Source organism: Crocodylus siamensis, chromosome 14, assembly GCF_052110815.1.
Source record: "Crocodylus siamensis isolate JL-2025a chromosome 14, ASM5211081v1, whole genome shotgun sequence".
NCBI lineage: Eukaryota > Metazoa > Chordata > Crocodylia > Crocodylidae > Crocodylus > Crocodylus siamensis.
Window position 1 is genome coordinate 15,362,536 of NC_143408.1, and position 14,682 is coordinate 15,377,217.

A 14,682-nucleotide genomic window follows, 5' to 3' on the forward strand; every position below is an offset into this window, starting at 1 on the left:
GGACAAATTAGAAAGAGTCCAGCACAGCTTAACAAAAATGGTTACAGGGCTGTGGAACATGACTTATGAGAAGCTGATGGAACTAGGACAATTTAGTCTGGAGAAATAAAAAACAGGATTTAACAGCAACCTTCAACTATCTAAAGAGTTGTTACAAAGAGGATGGAATTAGACTGATGGCATACACTGTATAACAGAACAAGGAGCAATGGTCTCAAGTTGCAGCATGGGAAGTTTAGGTTGAATATTAGGAAAAATTCTCTCACTAGGAGGGTAGTAAAGTTCTGGAACAAGTTATCCAGAGAGGCTGTGGAATCTCTATCCTTGTTTAAGATGGGGAAGACAAAGCTCTGGCTGGAATGATGTAGTTGGGGATGGTCTGGATGACCACCTGAAGTCCCTTCCAATCCTAGTTTTCTATGATTCTGTTTTGGGGCATGGGAAACCTGACCTCAGTCCATAGATAATCTTTCAAATTTATAGTCTGGACTTTGGCAAGAGATTAGCAAAGACACTTCAGTGACAATGTAATGAACTCCAAGCACTGCTGACAGGACAGGACAGGACAGGACCTACTGGAGGGGCAAGAAGAATTAGTGTATCGGAAGCTGAATGCTGAGCCAATAGAAAAGGAAAGTTCTTTGGACAGATGTAATATCATTTATTAGACCAACAAAGATATCGTGTCTACCCAAAAAACCTTGCTTGACTATGCTCTTAGACCAACATGGCTACAGCCAAAACCCCTGCAACATGGAAGAGCCAAAAGAAAAGAACCTTACCATACATAAGCCATGAAAAGGAAACTACCTTGGCCTGAAGGAGATGCATGTGGCCCCACATGCTCACACCAAAACTTCTCCTCTTCCAGGCAATCAGGAGAGCTCACTTTCCGGCTCTGTCAGGAGTGTGCGCCATGACCCATTAGGTCTGGGCCCATTAGTAAGATGGAGGTCCCAAGGAAGACAAGCAACTGCAGTGGAACTCCACCCAAACATACCATTTGCAGTTATTTGCTTTCTTTCAAGTTGAGACTACACTTTATTTTGTAAAATATACAAAAAGGCTTATACATATCTTCACATTGTACACTTGACTATGACTGGTCAGACGCAAGTGGTCTCTGTCATTGCAAACAGACTATGTACCATTAAAGAAAGTGACTGCCTACCTGGGCTGGAATTTTTGGTACCAATAAGGGGAGAGGGACAGGGGGAGCAGGAGTCTGAAGCATCTATCTACACAGGGTTCTGCTCCCCTCTCCTCAACACATGTTGTTATACATTCCCTTTATGCTAGCATCTAAATAGACCTGGTTTACTTCCTAGCACAGTGAACATTGCAAGCCACTAAAAATAGAGAAAAGACTTAAAAACAAGTGATTAACTGTTAATACTGTATCCACTCTGCTGCAGATCTTATGGCAAAAAAATAAATGAATCCAGGAAAGGAGCTTACATTAGCGTAAGAATTTAAGGCCCAATCTCTTCATTTTACAAAAGGGTTGAATGGGAAGTACATATACACACTTTCCCCCAACTAAAACTGCCACCCTGGCTCCTTAAGCCACATGCATTTCATTCTATATAAAAAGGGAGCTGATAAATTTTCTCTCAAACAATTGTAAGAATTGCAGGTATAAAAATACAGTAAAAAGGACAAAGGAAGACTAAGGTAGGCATACAGTTTCCCCAGAGTTAGGTCTGCAGCACCAGCAGGGCCAGACTCCTTAAGTCAATAGAACAGGCAGGCTGGCTTCACAAAAGCACAATGCATCCAAAGTCAGGCGGGATTTGCTGACTTAGCCAGAGAAAGAGACTAAAGACTGCAGCCCGCAGCAGCAGAGGCTGGGCCACAACCTACCTTACTATAAACCAGCAACTCTTTTAGAGTGGTCCTTTTTCGAAACCCACAATTGATCCAGCAGACCATGGAAATGCAGTTACAAACCCTATCCTCTGTGGAAGCTTCTTGGTACTAGCCACTAATTCACACATCCTCAAAAAAGACTTCCACACTGCAAGTGATGTTCAGATTGGCAGCCACAAGTGTTTCTTAATGGAGAACACAGAAATGAATCCATATAGCAGCATCCAATTCTCTCCTTCACCCAGTCACAGCTGGATCATGTGGACGGAAGCCACACTTTCTGAGTGCTGACAATATCGTTCAGCTTCCCCTTAATCTTCAGGAAGTGCCTCTTGAACTCCAACCCATCACCCTATTGAAAGACAAGAAACATTTTTGATGTACCATGTGCACACACTAACATCTAAAACACAAACAAGAAAGGAACATAGGGCAGATGGAGCATTACTGAAGGACTCTGGTAGGCAAGACATAACAAGAGCAACTGGTTTTTTGCATCAAAGCAGCAATTAATTTCTGTTTGAAACCTGGAAACAGGCTATGAAATACTCCTTTACCAGAAAAGACTGCCAACAAGGAAGAGCCAGTGTCACCAAAAGGACCGACACCCATAGCAGAAGGCAGCGCCAACACCATCCCCCCCAACATGTGTTTATTTTCCTTATGTTGCTTATGTTTGTTTATGACTTATAAGCAGATATCACAAAACCCCACTTCTTCCCATCAGACATTTGATAGCATATTTTCTATATTTCCTTTAGAGCCATTTCTGCCATGTTCATTTCACTTGCCACTTTGCAGCAACCACTGCAGACTCTCCATTGTGCAGTGGGAATTACTTAAAGCAATTAAGATATTGGCAGTTTAGCAGACAGGAAATACAAGACTTGGAAGATTGATTTCTAAATCCACTAGGCTCATAGTGGCTCAGTCCATCAGGTTACAGGATGCCTATTCACTAGTACAGATTAAAGTTTATTTGAGAAGCACACATTTATATTTTTCTCTCCCTCCAAACAGTGCATGGACAAGTGTTTCCCAAAGGAAAAAAATGAGTACAGCCCTTTACAATAGGAAATAGATCAGCATGGTGCAGTTTTAGTGTTCTTGGCAGCAGCAGAAGGCAGAGCTCCAGCAGGCTTGATTGTATCATCTCCCCAGCTAGGAAAAGCATCTTTGATAGATGCTAGGCCTCTATGCTATACTTAATCTTTTCTTAGAAAGTTGATGGGAGTCAATGCATTCAAAAATACTTCATCAGAAGTGGGGGGAAAACCTATGGCTGCTCCTGTGCAATACAAATGAGCAGGGACCAGACATGGGGAACCCAGGTGCACCTGGGAACCCCAATAAACCTGCAGCCAGTGTCTGCAGTTTTTATCCCAAGAGGGAGTCTGCATGAAGGTGGCCCTGCCTCGTCCTCCTTCCCCTACAGGAGATATTGACAAGGCTAAGGCAATTCTGGGTACATCTTTAAAGGCCTTGATCCTACTGAGTTCATGAGGTTAACTTTCCCCACTGACTTGTGGGAACAGGATCAGGCCAGCCCGACATGCTCCTCCCCACCCCTCCCATACACACTGTGCACGTAACCTTTTTTCCCCTTCCCCCTGCTGTTTTAGCACTCTTTGCTCCCTCTCCAGCTCTCCGAACTGATAATTGGAAATGTGAGCTTCTGAATCGTCTGGATTATAAGTGTTAACAGGATCTACAATGAAGCAAACCTGCAATACTACTGCGCAGGATTCAGACAGCTGTAAAATTAGTTTAATTAATTGTCATTCTATAGTTTTTCCTCCAGGAACTGCCCACGTGAAAACTTCTCTCTTTGGGATCATATTTTTATGCCATTTATGCAATCATTTCCACCGCCCACCCCCCATTTGAGCTGAGTTCCATTTGTTTCTAACACATTAGGTCCTAAACTTCAGCCCACAAGTCTGCTGGTTCATTCTACGTACCTTAGACAGGCGGAAATCCACCAAAATCTTGTTCTCCATTTCTACTAAGTTCACTTTGAAAATGAGTTTGTTATTTCTCCTGTCAGTTGTCGAGATGGTGACCTTGAAGGCAAGCAGGAGGTTTTTATAAAAGGGAAAGATTTAATGTCAGAAGAGCAATCATTTGCCAGTAGTGGCAGGATTGCAGTTAAAGGAACATTTCCAAGTAGAGTTTTAATTTACTGCTCTTGTGCTTATTCAAGAAATGAGCTCTCTCACAAGAGGTTTTACAGATTTGCCAGACAGCATCGGTGGAACTCATTAGTTTAATTCCATCAACCATACCTGGTTTGTGCAGCTCTTCTTCCAGACATAGCCCATCTTCTCACAAACCTCCTTCAGACTCTTATAGGAATGGTCAGCATCCAGTTTCGTAAAAAAGCGGGTCATTCTCTTCACCAAGCGTTGCCAGGGATTCTACAGATTAGACACCAGCCAATCAGAAATGCAAATTCCACAGAGACAACCCAATCCCTGTTCAGACTGAAAGTTTAGGATATTTCTCTTTTAATTTACCTGGCTTTACAATTAGCCAAAGTTTTTAAGTTGGTGCATCCTACACTATATATGAAAACAGGACAGAGTAGCTGTCAAAGAAAGCTGGTAGGCTGCTTGCTCCTGAATGAAGATTAAGGAATCCAGTATTTCCAGGTGTTACCTGTGATGAGCCCGGGGTGCCAAGTAACTGACTGTTCACTAGCATGTGGTCAGGGCATGCCGGCTGGGAGAAGCTGATCCCTTTCACTAGTTTGTCAATACTGGTTGGACTGCTGTCCCACAAGGAAATACCCATGCGAGGCTCTGGCTGGGAAGTAGAGTAACTCACTTTGTCTTCACTGTAATACAAAACCAAATTTTTTCATTAACTACATGCAACAGAAGAGCTTTACATATTTTTCTGATGCATTTTATACTGAAAGAACCCAAAAGCCTTGTCCAGATGAGAGTGGACATGAGTAGGTGGCACCATAGACCCATCTGCGGTGCTACAGACTGCACATACAGGCATTCCCTGCACCCGGGGGGGGGCGGGGGGGGGTTGGCCCTGGGACATCCCGGGGTCAAAAAACCCAAGCCTTAAAAAGGGGTGATGCATGTGGTAGCAGCACACGCCTCCCAAAACCAGAACCTGCCTGGCTAGAGCCATGTGCCAGCTGCCAGCCAGACTCCTAGCTGCAGGAGCACCGTGGCTGCAGAAGCACCGTGGCTGCAGCTCCCCAAAGCCCCCAGGTAAGGCTGCTGGGGCCAACCCAGGTGCTGACCCCAGTCTCCCCTACTCCACTCAGTATAACCTGCCATACCAGAGCAACACGTGGCACAAGCATTCCCTAAGGACGCAGTTAGCAGTGGGTGTGCTACTGCTACTTGTCCCTGGAGAAACAAATGCTTGTCTGGATGTAGCCAAAGAGAACATACACATGCCAAGAACATTTAAAATAGGGCACTTTGCAATTATGCACCACTTCACAAGATCTAGCCACCTCCACACGTTTGTATTTGAGGTCAGACTGGGTACACTTTAAATGTTTGCTAATTTACAGAATTTTAGCCAGGTAGAAATGAATAAGGACCCTTCCTCCACCCAGCATTCCCAAAGGTACAGGAAATGTTGACTAGTTACTTCCTTGTTAGTATATAATACAAATTAAAAAAAAGAAAGTTATCATAAAGGGTGTAATACTGGCTCCAATTTAACTGAGCAACAGATGCAGGGAAACCGTTGGTAAGAAAGTTTTGGGGATTCAAAGGGAGGTGACAGACCTAAAGGAATCCCTCAAAACATGAAGCAGTACAATCTCTTTTTCTGCCTACGAATAATAATGCAGTGTAAAACAGATATTCATAGCCACGGAATAAAAATCAAACTACAGCCCAAGGTAGGCAAGTTACTGGAAACAAAAGCATATAGCATTTCTACCTGTGTGTACTTTTCAGTGGCGAGAAGTCCATATCAGATCGAATGTGCTTAGAAAAGCCACCTGGAGAGTCTGACAGACCCCCAGAAGAGACCCGGGCCCGTTTGATACCTGTAAAAAAAATAATGCTCTCAAGGATCAGGGGTATCATCTCGAGAGGGCACTATGCTAAGTTATCCATTAAATATATGGCTGTAATAGAGTCCTTGCATTGTCAGAGTTTCCTGCATTTGTTTTACACACTAAAATACCTTAAACATGAGTTGTGTCAAGCCCACTTTCATTATAGTTATGAATCCAAAGGATAAAAAAGGCCTGCAAGTTCCTGAGCAAATAAACTGTATTCAGAAAGCAACAATTTCTCGTAATTTCACATAAGTGCTGATGGCACTTGGCATCCTACCTCATGACTGAGGGCATCAGCCAATTGAGTGTCATTAGACAGAGCTTACAGGCTCATGGATGAGAGCTCCTTGTGCCAGACCATGACATTAAAGTGCCCAGTTAACATGACGACCTTGTGTTCAAAGAACATCTTATATTCAAAAGCTTTTTCTAACTCTATTCCAACTATGCAGTTGGTCCAATAAGAGATGGCACTATGAAATCCTTGCCTTGCACAGAATTCCTAGACCATCACGCTTACAACCCCACTATAGCACTACTATGACAAAAATACCAAACTTGGTTACCAGAAACATACATATATGGTTTTAAAATCAATATGCCACCAGCATATAGAATGGCCGAGTTTAAATCTATCTTGAATTTCCTGCCATTGGCAGCTTTTCTGCTAGCTCTGCAAGGATTTGTACCCTAACATGTACTCCCAACCTTAATTTCCTTATGCTGTTTACCTATAATTTCACAACTCGTTGTATAAAACACTTAAAGATTTTTACCTTTCTTCAAAGGCCTGGTGTACCATCTGTCCTTTTTAATGTCTGAAATGGTTATCCTTGCTGTAGGGTTCTCTATCAGGATTTTGTGAAGCAAAGCTGGATATAGAAATGATAGATTAGCCATGGTAGAAGGGAGCTTTCTGACAAGCAAACCACATTTTCCTCAGGCCATTCTACTGCATAACCATGGAATTGTTGCATCCCCAAATCTGGTCCATGAATCAACTCTAACCTAAACGATTTTGATCACTTGAACATCATAAACTTTCTAACACACAGCTGTCCAAGTTACTCAGCCCTGCAGGCTGGATTCAGAACACGAGACTTCACGTGGGCCAGAAAAATCAACTTTGGCAGCGGCTTCTCAACACAGCTGCAGGACCTGTTGGACTGGCACAGCTCTGGAACACTGGGTAAATGCTGTTGCCGCCAGGGGCAACGCATAGGGGGCGCACACAGGTGCATGCACTCCCCGAAAGTGGCAGTGCACCCCGTACAAAAAGGCACCGCCTGTGGGCAGTCACCACTTGCTACCCCACTGCTGACGGCATCTAAAGATGGTCCGCGATCCCTACTGGCCACTACTGATGCTGCTGGTGGTTGGCTGCGGGTGGTCGCCGACCCTCAGACAACACTCGCCACCCCTCCCGCTGCCAACAGCGCTGACAGGGTCTGTGGAAGCTCCCACTTACAGCCACCGTGCCCCCATCAGCCGCCAGGGGCATGAGTTGTTCATGGCTGCCACTCACCCACCTTTTCTCTGTGCCACCAATTTGAGCCACTAGGAGCAACTGAAGACCCCAAATTTGATGGCAGGCACAGGGGTGTAGCATGAGCTGCAGCAGCAGCGTTCACCCCCTGGATTCCAGAGCCGAGCCAGAAGCCCTGGGGACTAAAATACAGCATAACCCCTAGCAGTTTACATGCCAATTGATGGAGGTTGCCAGTTTGAAAGCCCTGCCTTAACCCAAATTCAAAACCAGGACTGCTGGGTTGTTTGTTTTTTTTAATTACTTTTAGCTTTATTTGTGGGTGGGGACCTGCCAATCCATTTTTCAGTCAGGCTGCAACCAGCAAGCAAAACCTCAAATACAACAAGGGTTTATGAAAGGAGCCTAGCAGATTCCTGTAGGCCTGCATACTTGTAAGAATGATTTGGGGAGATTTGAAGTGAGAAATCAAACAAACAAATCTCAGACTGAGGTTTCAGGACACACAGAATATTAGCCCTCTGATTTTCCAGGAATCAGAAACATGGCAAGCAGAGATGGGGACTAATTATGAGAAACTGAGACCAAATTGCCTCAAGATTATTATTTTTAAAAGCAGCCTACTTTCAGATATCTTCATAGGCAGGACTTTGTCTAAATAAATATGATATAAAAAGAAAGACTGGATTTTAGTCTAAAGACAAGACTGAAATGGGGTAGGATTTGTTTACGTTCTTCAAAAACAAAAAGGATAGTTAAGAGGTTGGCAATCAATTACTCTCCATATCCAATGGGAACAAGAAGCATAAGGCTAAAACTGTAAGAAAGGAGATTTAGGTAAGATTAGGAAGCACTTTTTAAACTCAGAGCCAAACAAATAATGTAGGGAGGTTGTGAAGTCTCCATTTATTGGAAATTCTTAAACGCAAGTCAAACAACCATTTGTCTAGGCTGGATTAGAAATGATCTTGCCTTGAGCAAGATGCTAGACTAGATGACTTAGTAAGGTTCCTTTCAGCCCTATTTATATTTGATTTTGTATCCCTTTGGAAATTATTACACAGTCACATAGATACTAGACCCTAATTCCCTACTACTATACAATGGTCTGGTCATCTGCATGCGCGATATGAAATACTACCAGATCAGCAGGTCAACAGATGAAGCTACCCAGGGAAGTTATGAAAACTCCTTCATTGAAGGTTTACAAAAAGGGGCTAAAAAGGTATCTGGCTGGGGTAGGTTAGGAAGAGCATTTTCTGCATCTGTGCAAGGGGTTGGACTACTATATTGGCCCCTGGAGTCCCTTCCAATCCTATGATTGTGAAGTTATCACAACTTAGACCCATTTTGCACAAGGAAGCAATTGCACAGAGTGCCAAAAGTGGAGAATCAGGCTCCTAATCTTCAGTGGGTTCGTCCAGATGGCCTGTTCCTATTGCTATGGCTACTACAGAGTAAGGAGAGAGACTGCTAAGCTAAGCTATCTTGGCCTTAAGGTAACACTATTGTTGAATCTTACCTCATCTCTAGACACCTCCACAAGCGTGTACAAAACCCACTCGGTATCCCAGGACTTAATCCTGTGAGACTCTGAGTCTGTGACAAAATCTGGCTTGTGAGAAGATGGGCTATGTCTGGAAGAATAGCCAGAATGTTTTCTGGAATACAAATCACACAATGCCAACACTTCTTCCCCTGCTAAACTCACTACTTTTGTATGCAAACAAAATGCATTAACTCAGTCAGTTGACTTACCTAACGGTACAGCATCAATCTTCTTCCAGGGGGGAAGGTATGTTTTCTTTTCCTTCCAATCACAATATTCTTGGCAACTGTTACTAGGCTGGTCCCATGGCAATTCTACAGGTAAAGGAGGCATAATATGCCTTTTTTTAAAAATAGGCCTATGAACATAACTCCATATCAAAATGTTAGGAGAGCTAGGGAAGGATTTTCAAAGAAAATTGATCTTAAAATAAGTAGACTTTAATTTGGAAGGAAGGGAAGAGATGGAACTACCCTGAATGCAGTTATAGATTTAGATACCATGACCCTTCTGTGAAGTCATCAGCCCCTTGCTTAAAATAATGACATATGCAATGGCATCTGTTTAAAAACATCTGACCTCATCAATTGGCAAGTCAGTGGCAATGCAGGAAAATTCACATAGCAACGTAACCAAATCAGCCCAAATGCTAAGAGCTATAATCCCTTTGTGATATGTGCTGGTGAAACACAGCAAGCTTTTGGCTAATACAGTGGTTCTCAACCACCTTAGATATAAGGCACCCCTTAGAAAAATGCCAGCTCTTAGTTTTCACTCATTTTTTAAGTGTGGAAAAATAATAGAGCAATTTTCCTGTGGTAAAGAACTCGGGAAGACGAAAGGTTAGAATGCTTCTGACACTGTGGATTTTTATTTATAAATCTGTGCATTGTCTTGTGATTCACATATATCATCAGTGCTAATACTGCACGAACCTCTACATGCTTAAGAGGATCTTGTAGCACCCTGGTGAAAGGATCCCTCACCAAGCTGGAGGATCCCTCAGAAGGATCATTATTGAATTGGATGCCACCCTCCAGGACAAAAATGTAGCACAGATTACATGAAGCCGATTTCACCCATAGATCTTCTTAAAGCTCCCACAATACCTTATAGAAAATTTCTAGACAGAAACCCATATTCTTTTTCTTTTTTTAAACCAACGAGGGCCCTCTGTGCTCTGTAGCTACTGAATTGGCTACTGGCATTTAGGCAGCATAAAAAGTCTGCTCCCTATTCAAGACCATGGCGGGACATTTCTGCATACCTTGATGAACAAACTGACTGATATCCCTCCCCATGCCCCAAGTTCATTAAGACCAGTTAAACTAAGCACACCTCTCTTTCATACCACGTGGAGACAAAGCATCTGTCACGTATTGTTTTGGCAAACCTGCAAATACATTCTAATTAGCTTTACGTGCGATGAAAGACAATATTTACAAAAACCACAGACCTAAAGCCAAGATATGGAAAGCAACAAGAAAAATAAACAAACAGAGGACTACATCAGCTTCAGTGGCCTTAGGAAAGTTGGTTTGTTTTCATCTTCTTATCTCCTTAACAGTACATTCTCATGTGGCCAAGAACAAGAAAGTCAGGAAAACAAAATGATTCTACAGGAAATAAGAGAATATAATGAATAGTTTACTATAATATGGAAGTTTGGGGAAAATTAACATACTGCTTCCCAAATGCCACATTCTTTTCTGTGGAACAGGACTAATTCTGTCATCTGCACAGAGAACAAGCGTTTGTTCTGCAATCCTATTGCACCGTGAAGCTGCTGTAAACATGCATGCTAGAAGACAAGTTGCACAGTGATAATGACCAATTCCTACCTCCTGCCAACATAGCAGTAAGTACTATCCCACAGGACCAAATGTCAACTGGTTCTGCATGGAATTCTTTTCTTTTTAGCAGCTCTGGGGCAACATATGGGAGAGTGCCACACATCTTGTTTAACAATCGTTCACGACCATTGTGTTTAAACACAGTAGCCAAGCCGAAGTCGGAGATTTTGAGGTTATCTAAGCAAACAGAAGCACACAACAGTTATGTACACCCAGCAGCAAGGTATTTTTCCACCTTCTTTGTTAGTGGTGTCTAACATATTAAAACTAGTTTCAACTGGAAAAATGAAACTAGAGAAAAGCCCACTTGCATCTACTTCAAGCTACCACTTTGCCAGATAAGCAAAGAGGGACCTTGATAGAAATAAAGATCAGATATATTCATTTTTTTGGTTATAGACCACAGGGAATTTGAACAAATGACCTGTAACTTGAAACAAAACACTGAGCTTGATCCAGACAGAGCTATGTGTTACAAGGAAAAATACTAACAGCTTATGCAGAGATTTCTTGCTTTAAAAGGAACAGCCAGGAAAGACAGTATTTTTTAAAACTTCTTCCCCCCACCCCAACATCATCTTTGATTATTAAAATTAAAATTGTGGAAAGCTAGTTTTTCTTTCCACTGTAACGTGATCACTCAATGTTCTGGCAAAGCAGGGTGAGGATCCACATCATTAGTCTATTCCAGTTTCTCAGATCCTAGATCTGTACTGGTAATATTTGGTTCTAGGACCCTACAAGAAATATTTTTGTTTTAAAAAGTTTTAATAAAAGCTTTACCCAAAGGTCCTAGAAGCATTTCTATCAGTCCTCAAATTCTGTAGAAACAGCTTTTCAAGAAGGTGTCATTTTTCCATAGGAATGTTCCTTGAAAAGGTGTCGGCATCTCTGCAGAGACCAGGCTCTGCTCCAGAACACCCAGACAGGTTTACCAAATTTGTATGTGGGCAGGGGAATGGATGCAAGTCCTGGAAGCATGAATCAACTTTTGCTCAACTAGATCGTTCTTAACCCTGCCGCATCCTCAGAAAGCTTGGAGTGTTTTTCAGTTTCACCAATACACAGACTTTCTCTTCCCCTGTACACCTACCACCAAATATTTTAAGGGAAAACAAAATCACTAGCTCTAGACGTACCTCTGTCATCTAGCAGTAGATTCTCAGGCTTAATATCTCTGTGGGTTATACCTATACCATGGAGATACACCTTAAAACGAGAGAGAGAGGGAGAGAGAGAATCTTGATTCTTACGATTTGTATGATCCCAAATCAAAGTTTTAAATAAATGTAGAAGGCAAATACTTACAACCCCAGCAATAAGCTGATGGAAAAACTTCTGTGCATCTGATTCAGGCATTCCTACATCAGGCTCTGAAAAAAAGTCATTCAGAATCTACTTACCAAAAAAAGGATCCATACACTTCTAGCATCACAAACAAACATGTTAGGGAAAAGAATACCTTTCCAATATTTCTGTCCTCCAATACATTTGTTTGTTCCTTTCCCATATCATCTCTTTCCCTTCAGAAGCTTTCAACTTCCAAATTCATCTCCCTCCCCATCCTTCCACAAAAGGCACAGAAGCTTTAACACTGAACTAATTGGCAGAGTTACCAAGAGACTTATACAAGAGCTGGATGACTTCTTGCCCAAGGGCAGATAAGCAATAAAGCAGCTCCCATTAGTTTTAGAAGCAAGCTGCCATATCGCCATCCTTTTGGCTAATGCAAGATATCACCCCCAACATCTACAAGCAGGGGGGTGAGCAATCTATGGTTCCCAGAGCCGTCTGAGACAACCCATGACTATGAAGCTTCAGCAGGATTCAGCAGTAGGTGGCTTCAGCTGCCCCTCCACCCGCCTCTGACCTGAACTGGGTCACTCCAGCCTGCAGCCTAAAGGTTGCTGATGACCGCTGCCTAAACGAGTCGCCAGGTTCTGCTTTGGCATTCTCCTGCACGGAAACTATCAACATTTCTCAGATCTTTCCAACAGTAGAATGAAACCAATTTCCTTCTGGCTCTACTGCTGCCCATTAGAACACAAATAGTAACGATTAAGACTGACACACTGGTTAGGTGGAAAGCCGAGAGCTGCAGCAAAAGCACTAGAAGTCCAACATACAAGCATATTTTCTTGAAGTCTGTATCTCACTTCACCCTGCTCATTTTCAGAAGACTGGCTTCTGCAACGATAAGGACTAGGTTTTTTTCCTTTTAAATATCAGAATATATAAACTGGAAACACTGGCCTTTTTAATCCCAGCTGAGTGAATTTCTGAAGTCAGCATAGTTTACTTGTTTAAATGATCTCTCCCTGTGAAAAACCATGCAGCTGAAGTTCTAGTGGGATTAAGCAATAATTGACAGATGTAAACTTAACCGCGTACAGAAATTCTTGCCAGTTTCGATGGAGACTTCCTTGAGGCACACAAATTCACGCTAAGCAGGATCTACATATTGCCAGGAGGGCACAGCAGCTAAACACCCCATGCATGGCGAACTCGGGGGTGTGGGAAGGCAGATCCCGCGCCGCCCGAACACGCAGAAGCCACTGGGTATATGCTCTACCTATTCTGTCGAAGAGCTCCCCGCCTCGGCAGTACTCGAGGAAGAGGTACTGGATGTGCCCTTCTCGCCGGTGCCCGTAGAACTTCACGATGTTTTCGTGACTGAGCATCTTATTAATACAAATTTCTTTCTTGATGTTTTCTGGACAGTCGGCAGCACGTTTCATATCAACTATTTTGACGGCAACGGCTTCCTCCGTGCGCCTGTTGACAGCCAGCTGGACCCTGCAGGGGAAACGAGACATCCCCCACCAGCCTCAACGCGAGCAGGCCCTCTCCCCGCGCGGCGGCCGGCACGAGCCCCAACAAACACGGGCGCTTGGTCGGGACCGGCTACAACCCGCCTCATCCAAAGGTTTCTACCTTCCCCCCAGCCGCACGGAGGCACCGCCGGGCCCCCCCGGGCTCCCAGCCCAGCCCAGCCCAGCCCCGCCCCACGTCTCCTGTCCTGACAGCGCTCGTTTCCCGCTGCACAGCGGCCTCCTCCCGTGCAAACCCCGCGCTCACTCTCCGTAGGCGCCCTCGCCCAGCGTCTGCACCAGGTCCCAGTCCTCCACGAAGGGCACGGCCATGGCGGACAGCGGGGCCCGGCCGTGGCGAGCGCTGCGCAACCGCCCCCGCCGAGCGCCCGCTCCACGATTCCCGCCCAATGGCGGCGCCCGCGGCCGCCGCTTCCGCCCGCCCCGCCCCGCCCCGCCCCGCCCCCGGGCTGGCGGGAAGCGGGCACCGGGGAGCCAGGCCGGTTTCTTATGCCGGGGGTCGCCAAACCTGCAGGATTGCCCCGGAGTCTGCAGGACCTAGAAACCTGTCTCCGGCAGGCAGCTGAGAGCCACCCGAAGACCCAGGGATGGGCCTCCATTAAAATGAATATTACATGTTAAATCCTGTTTCTGCCGCAGGCCACTGCATAGGCCACGTGTGGGGGGCACTCGCCCCCCCCTCCCCCCGGGCTGACACCACGGCGGGCAGTCCCCTCACCAGCCCCGCTGCTGCCACCGCCCGGTGGCTTTTTAAAATGTAATAGCAATGTGTGTTTGCCTTCCTGAGGTGAAGTCCACACACAGTTATCCGTAACCGCTGTACACCAGCACACAGTCCGTGTCGCGGGCACGTTGGCAGCCCAGAAACCTCTTGAAATAGATCCGAGCGGAGTTGGCAACCCTACTTGTTCCCAGGTCCCGTTTCAAACAAATCCTTACACTGTTCAAGGTTGTAAGTAACGAATGATGCCAGCTGAAGAGTCAGGATTTCATCAATGGATATTTGCTAATAAAACCGTAAAATAATATCATACATCAAGTACATAGCCCTG

At 44.4% G+C, this 14,682-nt stretch overlaps 1 protein-coding gene across 2 annotated transcripts; it reads right to left on the reverse strand.

Moving 5' to 3' along the window:
- Positions 1–834: 834 nt before the first annotated feature.
- CHEK1 (checkpoint kinase 1) lies at positions 835–14,286 on the reverse strand. 2 transcript variants are annotated; one of them, XM_090027422.1, is made up of 12 exons: positions 13,878–14,053; positions 13,372–13,595; positions 12,108–12,172; positions 11,939–12,008; positions 10,788–10,976; positions 9,156–9,260; positions 6,688–6,783; positions 5,788–5,896; positions 4,528–4,705; positions 4,155–4,286; positions 3,831–3,932; positions 835–2,221 (listed from the first exon to the last, which is right to left on the reverse strand). In XM_090027422.1, the coding sequence occupies exons 1-12, from the start codon at positions 13,940–13,942 to the stop codon at positions 2,126–2,128; spliced, it is 1,431 nt and encodes a 476-aa protein (XP_089883548.1). In that variant the 5' UTR covers positions 13,943–14,053; the 3' UTR covers positions 835–2,125. The 2 variants fall into 2 exon arrangements, with proteins under 2 accessions (XP_089883548.1, XP_089883549.1); XM_090027423.1 differs by lacking the exon at positions 13,878–14,053 and adding an exon at positions 14,139–14,286 and having other exon boundaries at positions 888–2,221.
- Positions 14,287–14,682: the final 396 nt, after the last annotated feature.

Coding starts and splice junctions, on each gene's coding strand:
- CHEK1 (XM_090027422.1), bottom strand. CDS start 13,942: ATGGCCGTGCCCTTCGTGGAGGACTGGGACCTGGTGCAGACGCTGGGC. Junction 10,977..11,938: donor TCTACTGCTAGATGACAGAG/GTACGTCTAGAG, acceptor CTGTTTGCTTAG/ATAACCTCAAAATCTCCGAC. Junction 2,222..3,830: donor TGGATTTCCGCCTGTCTAAG/GTACGTAGAATG, acceptor GTCTTTCAATAG/GGTGATGGGTTGGAGTTCAA.